Genomic DNA, 12,049 nt, shown 5'->3' with positions numbered 1-12,049 from the left:
AACCATATGTATTACATAGCTCTGAGCTGCCTGACCCAATCTGTATTGGCTGCAGCATTGATGACACGATTTTCAGCTGTGTTCTGGAACGTAGAAATATGGGCATTGTGAGGACAGGGGGATGCAACCTATTTTGTACCCTGAAAAGATCGAGAGGAAAAGTAGAACAAAACCGAAGTCGCTGATCGGAGGACGGATGCACATGGGACAGGGCGGGGCCTGCGTTATTAGACATATCTTAGCTTACGGTAAATATTGTACGATGACGACACTCACCAACTCGGAGCACTTATTTAACAGGTGGTCAGGTCAGCCTGCAATATTTCCAGCTTTTTAGCGAGGTAAATATGGTAGAAACTTCACCCACCGCAGCTATAACAACATCTATGCAGCAGCTAATCTAAACTCAGCACCTTCTGACAATCCTCAAAGCGAAACAAGCTGTAAAGGTTAGGCTACTTTGACAACAGTATTTCAATCTACCTAATAATAACATCTGTAGATGACGCAACAAAAACAATTGTGTATGAAAAAATTATCAGCTACAATGACCCCCAGCTAACCCTTTGAAGAGAAGATAAAACACGAGTATGAAAAATAGCTTGCCACACCCCAAAGTGTAACGGCACCCCGGTTGGGAACTACTGAGCTGGAGTCATCTTCAAACAGGTCCAGTAATAATAATGTTATGGTTTTATTTACAACAGCTAAGGTCTTTAGTGATAGGGCTCATTTTTAATTTTATGTCAGATTCATGATGTCATCATATTATTAATTAAATATGTACTATCATTAAATTATATGATGTGTATGCTCTAGGTAGTATTGACTCATTTTTCTTGGTGTTTTTTCTCTTGTTTATGACTTTCTTGATGGTATTCTGTTTCGTTTTTTTATTATTTAATATTGCTACGTAAGTTATCATGAAGGTGAAAAAGCACTAGGCTACTGTGCTTGCAACACCATTATTATTACCTGACTTATTTTCACTACCGGTACATGTTATGCAAAAAAGAACACAATCGGTACCGGTACTGTTTTTAAAGTCTTTGGTTTGACCCGACCTAGAATCGATCTACTAGCACCAGAGCCGACACCACTCGGTCACTGAGCTGACAAGGGGGTCTGATAACTTGCTGAAGTCTATAACGTCCGCGTTTTGTCGCTTCTACCTTTTTCTAGACATCTGCTATGTTTGTCATATATTGTTTTTTTGTTGTGATGGTCAGAAATAAAAACAAACTGAACTCACAGTCAGTAGGTCTACTCAGAAACTACTGGCCTAGGGGTACTTCAAACTGTCAAGTGATCTTTACACCTGTGGTTCTAGTTCAATCAAATGTATTTTTTGAAACATTTATCATTTGCCAATCTCTTACTTACCGCTCATGGCAAACGAAGGTACTGTACAGTATTATATACAGCACTATTTGCACCAATAAATTACAGTATAAAATATATCAGGAAATGGCTGCCAAAGCCGGCCGCCGATTGTGCAACAATTTTCTGTAGCATTTTGGATTTGTGGTCACTGGTGCAGCATCACCAGAAACGCCGGTGTCACGTGATCAAACAATGGCGATTAAAAATGTTTTTTAGGACCATAATAAGACTTGCCCACTGGAGAAATCACTCAGGCCACGTGAAAAAATCGGAATGCCAAGCAAGGCAGTGTGTACGTCATGGACTGTTGCTAGAAATAAGCAAAGATTGCATCACCCTTTATCACACCTGTTGAAACATTACATCATCGTTAAATTACGAGATATGGTGTAAGCCAAAGCCAACAGGTGCTTGAATAGCTTCATAATGCTTATCATTATTACGTCACACAAGATGTTTACGTGCGTTTAGAAGATTGCAATCTATTCTCGTCATTTTAAAATTGTTGCTTGAAAAGTTGGTCGCATATTTAACTGTTTTGCTTAATGCTTACCACCTGGGCGAAATTTCCGTCTTTACCTCAGTAATTTGTATTGTAGTGACAAGTTTTAGTGGCGTACGGTGTTGCGTCGCAATTTCGACAATCTTGAGGCTAAGTTTTGCAGAAATACAATTTTTGAATAGACGTACCACACGCCACTGTTCACAAGTTGCCTTTGCAAAAAGCAAAGCTACAAATGAGGGGATAGCCTACTAGCTAATACGCATTTTTAGAGGACTGCCAGCGCCGTGCAAAATCAAATTGAACTTTTTCAATAAACTTGCCAAGTCTAGCCAGAAAAAATATTCTACTGCTGATCAACAATGAACACGTTGGATAAGCAAATACTTAAAAGTGTTGTCTCTACCCAAGCATCTCCAAGGCAATAAAAAACAATAACATTCAAAGCTCACTGGATTTTGTAACTTTTTCATAAGAGAACGTTCAAATATTATGTAACGCTTTTTTTCCGAATTTTTGAACCCCCCTTCCCCATGTAACGTTTTTTCACTACGAATTTAGCACAAAAAACTACCATCCGTACTCGAAAGCGTTACGTAACGTTTTGCTTGAACCCCTTCCCCCCCCCAATGTGACGCTAACGTAACGCTTTGCATAAACCCCCCTCCCCTCGAAGGAGTTACGTAATATTTGAACGTTCCCTAAAACGACAGACAAACTGTATCAGTAATCTCTCAAGTGCATGTAGCTCCACACAAAGGGCAGCCCCATACATTACATGATGAGATGACTTTTTTTTTTAATGACTTGTTGATTTATGCATATCAGTTTGTATTATCTGTGGACCCTTCTCTTGCATCATGGGCCAATCCAGTGTGTGGGTGGGGAGTTGTGAAAGTGGTGGTGTTGCGAACTGGCGCATCCTGGCCGCGCTTTTCCTGAAGACGAGTGAAACAGCTCGGGGAGGTCTGGGTGTCTCCCCAAGTAAAATTTGAGAAATCACATTAAATTTGGTGCAGTTTGAGCATATTTTCAGCTTTAAATTGTGATGAAAATTTAGGATAAAAACAAAGTTATTGACGGACCGTAACCTTAGTCTCAACTGGCTGCCAAACAACCTTGTCCACCGTAGGCAGGCGCGGATTTATGGGGGGCCCAAGGGGCCCCCCCGAAATTTTGTGAGAAATTGTTGAATGGTTTGATATGCTTTTAAACAGCTGATATTAGTCCCACAGCGGACTTACAACCTCCCCTTTGGCATGCGTGTGACGTCACGATATTGAGAATGATGCTTTCAGTCTCCATGTCTCTAAAACAAAGTTTGCCTAGTTTTAAGCGAAACTGCATTAAAAGAGCGAGTTTTGCCAATACCAAACATCTCAGCCAGGAATTAGCAACAAGAAAACATACAGACTTAGCTTTATTACCGAAAAAATGCCGAAGAAAACACGATCTTATCCTTTTGCTATGCCACCGGACAGCACCATTTTACAGGAATATTTTTGTTGAAAATGCTCTCAGAATGCACCAAATTCAAAGTAATTTTTCAAAATTTTCTGGGGGAGGCCCCCCAGATCCCCCGCCGCTGGGTGTCGCCTTTGGCGAACACGCCGTCGGGCTTCGCCAAACTCCCTAAACCCCCAAATTCCTGGCTCCGCCACTGATTGTTCATATCTGTTTTATCTTTTTCTTACTTTTTAATTCATTTTCAATTTTTCTGGCCCCCCCCCAAAAAAAAGTCCTAGATCCGCGCCTGACTGTAGGTATGCGAGTTTTACTGTCATAAACATCAGACAATGCAAATGCGTCGTCAGCATTCATTCTCACAAGAAAACACAACGACGCCTATAATTGTATTTACAAACTCAGCAAACAATGCGAAAGTTAAACCGCAGTTGTTGCTTCATTTTTGTACATCGCTACAAAAGAATTGCAAACGCAAATCTACAAGTTATGCTAAGTGAATTGCATGACAGCCAGCAACAAACGCAATATGATCTCCAGAAGTTACTTTTACTTCTTCAGGCAAGCAAGGTACCGGTCGGTACTTGCTTCTACTCAGCAGGAAGTAATTTTCTTTTTGTGGCAAAAGAATATAACATTGATTTTGTTAATAAAAAAACGAATATGACCAAAGTTCAAAAGGATTTTTATTTGTTTTCAGCTTTTTTTCTTAAGCCTAAATTCTAAAATGTAAATTCTTTAACGTTGCATCAACAACTGAAGGATGTATTTTACTGCCGAACAATACTTCAACAGCCGACTTTCTCAGCAGTAATAGCGTTTAGAAATTAATCAATTATTTGAATCTTTAGCGGGAAGTTATGACTAGAACATATCACAAGTGATGGTTGGCAGTACTTATTTGAGCGTTCCACAGTAACTTTACAAAGATGACAGCAGTGGAAAAGCAGTTCAATCTTCTAAGGTGTCTCTGGTCGTTTAAGCTTTGAACAAGCTCCACCTTATTTAGTGAATAGCATAAGTGTTCTAAACCATAATACAGCATAGCATGATGGTAGAATAGGAGCAACAGTTGTTAACCAGAATAAAAAGGAAAAAACGTTCACAAGTTTACAGTTTTGAATCAGGTTTACCAGTTTTTTTTTTACTATGCCAAGTTGCGACACATGGTTTGTAACATTTTACATGGGTAGGTCTCGACCAGTCTCAATGTTATTTGAGAAAGATAAAATCGGCTTTATGCTGTCGCATTTAAAATCACGCAATATGTTGGTGTTTCAGCACAAAAAAAATGAACGTTTTGATTAGTCTCAGAGCAGCCGTTTTTGCTGGTGAAAGAAACACAACATTAAAGTCCGTAAATTCTTTAGCACTTTAAGCTTGGAAATGTTCATTGTTGGTTGCTGGTGACTATTGATTCCACACTTCTCAACTGACCATCTGTGTAAAAGCTTTTCTCCATACTACCAAGGTGATTATTCTCTTTCATCGTTCGAGGCTTCGGAAAAAGAGGATCTTCGGTCATCACCTTCATCAGGTTTTTCTTTTGAGTTGCAATTCATTTCGGCGTCGCTTGATTCCCGACATTGTGGTTCGTCCTTGTCCTGGTGAGTTTCTTCAATCAAAGCCTTCGAAGGGGACTCGTCCTTTTTTCTTTCTATGCTTTCTGAATTTGTTCTTGGTCTACTTTTGCTTGGTGACCGTGATTTGCTTTTGCAGCGTTTCTTAGGTGACCGTGATCTGCTTTTGGAGCATTTCCTTGGTGACCGTGATCTGCTTTTAGAGCGTTTCCTTGGTGACCGTGATCTGCTTTTAGAGCGTTTCCTTGGTGACCGTGATCTGCTTTTAGAGCGTTTCCTCGGTGACCGTGATCTGCTTTTAGAGCGTTTCTTTGGCGACCGCGATCTGTTTTTGGCTCGTCTTCTTGGTGACCGTGATCTACTTCTGGAGCGCTTTCTTCTTTTTCTTGATCTGCTCCCAGACCGTGACTTGCTCCGTTTCGATGACTTTTCACCACTTTTTGATCTTGATCGAGAGTGGCTTTTGCTTTTGGAGTGTGATCGCGAACGACTTCTTTCCGACCTTCTTCGACCTTTTCGATCAGTTCTACGGCGCCTTTTCGGACTTTCACTGCCCGATCTACATGCAACATATGTTTGATTTTAATAGAATGTACACTTTCTGTTATTACAAAAACATCACAATATAATAAATGCCTTTTAAAATAACAGAAACAAATGTTAATGAGATGGATTTGTTACTGGTACTTTTGTATGAGTCTATAATTGTCAACGAACGTTGATTGAGGACCCGACTTTCGCACAAAATGTGTGTACTGTGCACGTACAGTAGTAAATTTCACGTACAAAGAACACATGTGATCAATGATTATTATAATAAAAATTGAATTTATTGTCAAAGCAATTTTAGTCACTTTCCTTACAAAAACGTGTATGTGATTATAATTGAATAAATGGCCAAGTAATCGTGAACACTTCACGATAACTTACAAGGGAATTATACTTTGTTTACTTTTCACATAAAAAATGTATACAGTTAGGCAATATCAAATTCCATGTACAGCTGTACACTTTTGTTTTTTTTTCTACTCTTTTTTTGGGTCAAAAGAAGACTTTTTAGCTTTCAAAAATTAGAAAGGTCATTCTAAAGAACCGCTTTAGAACAGTGCCCGTCAACATATATTATTACGCCACAGCAATTAATGTCATTAACACACAAAGAGAAACTTGCTTCTTAGAGTTTCCATCGTAAGACATAGGCTCACCACCTGTGACCCATGTTGTACCCACCTGCTGCGTGATGCAGATCTTCGACGTTTTCTAGGACTTCGAGAGCGAGAAGACGAGTATGATCGGGATCTAGATCTTGAGTAAGATCTAGAGTACGATCGTCGTCTGCGGAAGCTGTTATGATAACAATGAGCTAATGAATGTGTTCAAATAGGGGGGTGCACGAAGGATACAAATATATTAATTTCATTTGACAGCAGTCACTTTAAAATTTTCACACTTACAATACGCAGTAAATGATAACTCGTCACGAAAACATACGAGTGATACTTACGTATTTGTCCACCGTCTCACACGTAAGTGGCGATATTAGAACCGGACTAACTGCGGCCAAACTACAAAATTATGCACATCACGATGAACAGACCAAACTACGTTCTCTTAGGATAGATGCCGTGAACACATCCACCTGACCCAACCGTACATTTCACTGCAAGATCTCTCAACGTACTCGTGCTGCGGCCTTGTACATAAACTATCGTATACGCTGCCATGCCGCCCAATCACATAGCACTCGAACTAGGATCACTTGGGGCATTCCAATGCCAACATATCGTGTACGTTGTGCCATGTTTACCAATCCTATAATTGGTTTGTGGATAGTCATTTTGCATTAGCGTAGGACTAGGTATACACTTAAATAGATGAGAATCGATTATAGTGAGTAGTAAGTAGCCTGATTATAATTTTAACAAAAACTAATTTAATTTTACTACTGTAGCGAAACACCGGAACAAGTCTTTATGACGAGGGACAAATGTCTCCAGCCCGAATGTGGAGGTGACAACATGATGACTTCTTACAAGAATGTCACCGCGCCTAATGACTTGTTACATGAATGACGAGTATCTTGATCTCCCTAACCTGCTTTCCCATAGTGACCCTCAGTACCCTGCTACTTTATAAACAACAGGGAACAGTTAAACTCTAACAAGCAAAAATGAAAAATGTAGTTTTTTCTACAAAAAAATACATGGGTATTTTTTTGTAGATACATGGGTTAAAGTGTTTAACTTTGAAATTGTAACTCATACAGAGAGATGAGCTGCATGCACGACTTGTGGTTCTATTTCATCAAATCTTAAATTGGGAGATTACAAAATTATTAGAACATCACGAAGAAAGGAATGAGCAGTGTCTGCATGAGAGCTTCAACAATTATACGGCATAAATTTGGTACGGTATGAGTCATTCAAGCATGGGGCATACAGATGGCGTCATTTGAACCACGTCATAAATTCATGGACCAGACAAACGGTTAATTAAACTTTCCAAGTAACTAAAGATAGGAATTATTTTAGCTAGGCTAATCCACAAATAGTAGATGCATAAAAAGTTTATAAAAACAAAACTGATTAAATTCTATACCTTCTAGCTCTTGGGCAGTCCCTCGCAAAGTGACCCATCCCACTGCAATTGTAGCAGCGCATGTCAGTTTGAAACCTGCCACCAGGGCGAGAATCATATCGAGGAGGGGGTCTGAAAGGTCGGCTATCAAATGACCTTGAACCTCTTGAGTTGGAGATGTCTACTTTCACACGCCGATCGCAAATTGTCCTTGCAAAACAAAATTAATACAATTAACAAAATACTGATCATCAAGTCTATTACTTTATTTTATTTGTTACCAAATTTACTTGCCAATTTGACTTCAACTATTTTCCAATCAATTGATGTTAAATTTGATGCGCGACCTGTCGTTTCGCAAAAAAGATATGGAGCTGACATACAACTATAGGCCTACAGCACGCTTGAGCGCATATTCAGGTCAAACATCATGATTGACTGAACGTGTGTAATGTGTATGTAACTGCAAAAAGAATCAAAATTTAGTAAAAAAAATAAACGTTTCCGCGTAGAATCGAACTTGTTCCTCTGGAACACCAGTCCGAGAAGTATCGTACGCGCCACCGATCCAGTTGAATAGAATTGTCGAATTTAGAACTTATACAGACACTTTTTTCTTCTCTTCTCGTCTTTGGCTTTGAAAGAGAAAAAGTGCCTTAAGTGACATCATGACCGGTCACATAGTGTAAAAATGGTTTCATCAATGTTCAGTTTACTTTCAGGCAGTGTTTTTTAGCAGGCAATTTAGTTAAAAAGAAAACGCTTCCGAGTAGTACCAAACTCATATCCGTGGGTGCATCAACTTGACAAATATCCCACACACCAATGATTTAGTTGAAAGAAACTGTTGAATTAAGAAGTTATTTATGCACTTTTTTTACAAAAAAATACGTCATGCCGATCAAATACGGTAGGCCTAGTGTTTTAGATTAAAAAACTGGTGCTGGTCAAATAGCCACTGCCTAAAATTTATCAATTCAATTTATCTTTTGCTGCTGGCGCAAATATGTACAGAACGGCAAAGTAAACATACAAATTTGACATCAACAAAAGGGAAAGAATAGCAAAACCCAAAATCACAAGTTGCATGTCAGAATAAGTTGTATATAACTTACTTTCCATCCAGACCTCTAACAGCATCTTTTGCATCCTTCGAGTCTTCAAAGAGCACATAAGCAAATCCAGGGGGATTTCGAGCTATCCAAACACTTACCAAAGGACCATAATAGCTAAACTCATCTTCCAATTCAGTCCGAGATGCATTATTTCCAAGGTTTCCAACGTACACTTTTCTATCTGATCCTTCACGCATTACGCTCCCTGATATTCAAACTTCTAAAACCTTGTTACCAAAAATATTAAATAATTTCAGGTAGCTATACAGTAGGCTTATAAAATTAGCCCATCTAACTACAGCCTCAGACTAAAATTCATGGCCTGTACCGGCACCGAATAGCATTTGAAAAGAAACAATTTCTTTATGGTTGGTAATCAGAGTGTACCTACAGGACAGAAGAATAAAATTGATTGACTTATCTTCCCACGCATTTCAGGACTGCTCTCCATTCAGCGGCACCTAGTGAATAATTTCCCCAGCAACACCACTTCAACAATCGGAAAACTTCACTCTGCCAATCTCGGTAACCGGTCCTGCGTCAAGAGCCTCTACTACAAGTACGGTATGCGAAACTACCAGGAATAACCTATCAAGGCTTTGTCAGTCCGAAGATTAAGATTCAAAACCAAACCAATTCAGTCAGTAAGGCTAGTCAGAAAACAAGACAAACTGACAAACTGCAAAAAAAGGTAAGGGCCAAGCTTGGAAAAAAATTATGACTCCCAAGATTGCCAGATAAATTTAATATTTTCAGCCCAACTGCCACTAAAAAGTGGCTCAGTCACTTATTACAAGTTGAAACAAGGTAGCCTAAAATTTTAACATTTGTCTAAACTGCCAAAAACGTTAAAAAACAAAATTTTTAGCTAAAATTGGAAATTTAGGTGAAAATAAAACGATATATACTAAACGAAATCAACTTGTACAAAACCTGCGACTGCTAAGCAGTGTTGCCAGATTTTTTGAAAAAAAAGAGCCCAAAAATGCGCCAAAGCGATTTAAAAGTAGCCCAATTTGCCGTCGCAGCGTCGACGATGGTGCAAGCTTTCTAGGGGGGTTTTGGGGCATGCCCCCAAGAGTCATGGACAAAGCAACATCTTTGTCCATCATGCTGATTGTGTAGATACAAAATGCATACACTGTTACAAGATACAAGAAGTAGAATGTTCAATATTGAATCAAGCATGTTCAATAGAAAAAAACTTAGACAGGACAATGCTATACAGACTTCATACAAATTCCTATTTTCAAATTCAAGATACAAATGGTTCCATAGTAGATGCTAACGCATAGCATAAGCCCGTCAACTCAGATGAACTACTAAGAACCAAGACCCGACAAAATTCTATCATCAACTGCTGAAGCTTCATTTTCTTAAAATAGAGCTGTCATACTTCAGCACTGATGACCGGGGATCAAACACCATTTTTCCAATTGTTGTAGCAGAGTTCTGATCCTCAAAATCGCTGACAAAAGTTGAAGTCCCATACGATTTCGCAGTTTGGTTTTGATTGCAGAAACTCTCGAAAAGGCTCGCTCAACCAATGCATTGCTGATTGGTATATATTGTTAGTGCCAATTGAGCAACTTCTCTAAATTTATACTCCCCTGCACTGCAGCATTTCTAAACTCGTACAACTTGGTACAAAAAGTAGCCTACAACAATCTATCATTGTTTTTTCATCATACAAGGAAGACCAGTTTACATTCAGTAAATTTCTCCACCGACATTCAATTTTTCCAACTTTAATTTATAGCTTAGATACCAATAAAAGCTTCAAAAATTATGGCACTAAACCAAGATCATAATTATAATTTCCGATATTCGATACAAGTGCAATTTCGCCACTCGCCAGTCAGTACTTCCATTTTCCAGGATGAAAATGAATACAGCATTAATGTAACAACAGTCAAAGCTGCTCATGGTCAGCGGTAAAATCAATCCTCATGCCAAATCAAAAAAATAACGTCATTTTTTCCGTAATAAACCAAAACTTTACCAACATTTTCAAAGGTTCGTCGGATTCTACCAATTATTCAATTCTGCCAACTCAAAATTCACTGCCAAACAACTTAAAATTCTGCCAAATTTAAGCGCCGTATCGCGCCAAATAAGAGACTGAAAGTAGCCCAAAAAAGCGCAAGTCGCAAACCAACATTTTTTGGCGCCAAGCCCAACTAAAAGTAGCCCAATTGCAGATAAATCGCCCAATCTGACAACACTGCTGCTAAGGCCGCGGAACTGGCAACCTTGATTCCTGTTGTCTTGATTCATGAGATCACGTGTCGAGCGGTTTCGAAACGAGGGGCCCGTGGGGGGATGATTATCATGATTTAGCAATTTTTTTTCAAATCCAATTTTAGGCCTGTTTTTAAGACAAATATTGTTTTACAGCTAAAATTTGACTATTTTTAAAACATTGTAAAAGACACACCATCAACAAAAAGTAGTAAAACACAAGTAAATTGAAATACAGTATTATTCAAAGCCATGCTAAAAAGTGAATTAAAAACGATCACGCTGCAATACACAAAAGTGAGTTTAATATTGACCACTTTAAGAACCAAAGGTGTGCAGGAGTCGGAGTTTTGGAGTATTAGGAGCTGGAATCTTGGGTTTTGGCCCCAGTTGGAATCAAAAATTCTTGGAAAAAAACACGCGCCGGATTGGGGCGGAGTCGGAGTCTGATATTTTAGTGATACTTTTGGCGTACAACTATTTATACTGCACTTGGCGCAGTTGTTATTTAAAAATAAAAAAATCAAATAAAAGAATAAAATGAATGTGATATCACGTATTTCCATACATTGGTTTTGGCAATAAACAGTTTGTACACTTGTGGACAATTCACATACACTGCACCTGGGTATGCCACACATAGCGGTAGACCTTAAAGCTGTAGTTGCACCAAATTTTGTCATAACTCTATCACCCTATAGTTGTCCACCTTCGTTTTGAGTGAGCAATCCTCTACTTCTACCATCCCTAGTTTGGTACAGGGATATCTAGAGAAGGGGATATGAAGGCTCGCAGCGATTGCCTTATTCTCATGACACTACCAGGGCGGTAGTTTGCAGCGCGTGAAACATGAAGTTCTTTTCAAAATTGCAGAAAGTTTTGTAGTGCAACTGGTACAGTCAGCTACCAAAGACAGTTAGTAAACGTCACATAGAGCATATTTAAAGAATACTTGTATACAAAGACAGTTGAAAAGTTACCAGTAAGCTGTTTTTTTAAACAAAGCCTTTGCAGTAGGCTAGATGTAAAGCAAGTATATGGGTAGTTGAATTAACAAGCAACCATGAGCATGCTATGAATATCCAGGCCTGATGCTAATAGAGCAATGCAAGTTATCATAACAAGATTTATTAAACTACTATCGGTGCCAATTGTCATTTTACAATATACACAGATTATTTACGATA

The 12,049-nt window shown here is 38.8% G+C and overlaps 1 protein-coding gene across 1 annotated transcript; it reads right to left on the bottom strand.

Annotated features, from left to right (window-relative positions):
- Positions 1-3,719: 3,719 nt before the first annotated feature.
- LOC145783407 (uncharacterized) lies at positions 3,720-8,842 on the bottom strand. Its single transcript, XM_082595274.1, has 4 exons — positions 8,622-8,842; positions 7,528-7,716; positions 6,160-6,273; positions 3,720-5,488 (listed from the first exon to the last, which is right to left on the bottom strand). Exons 1-4 carry the CDS (start codon positions 8,816-8,818, stop codon positions 4,825-4,827), a joined length of 1,164 nt encoding a protein of 387 aa, XP_082451400.1. The 5' UTR covers positions 8,819-8,842; the 3' UTR covers positions 3,720-4,824.
- Positions 8,843-12,049: the final 3,207 nt, after the last annotated feature.

The sequence above is a fragment of the Aplidium turbinatum genome, chromosome 14, assembly GCF_918807975.1.
Source record: "Aplidium turbinatum chromosome 14, kaAplTurb1.1, whole genome shotgun sequence".
NCBI lineage: Eukaryota > Metazoa > Chordata > Ascidiacea > Aplousobranchia > Polyclinidae > Aplidium > Aplidium turbinatum.
Note: the sequence above shows the minus strand (reverse complement) of the source record. Positions and strands in the feature narration are given on the sequence as shown.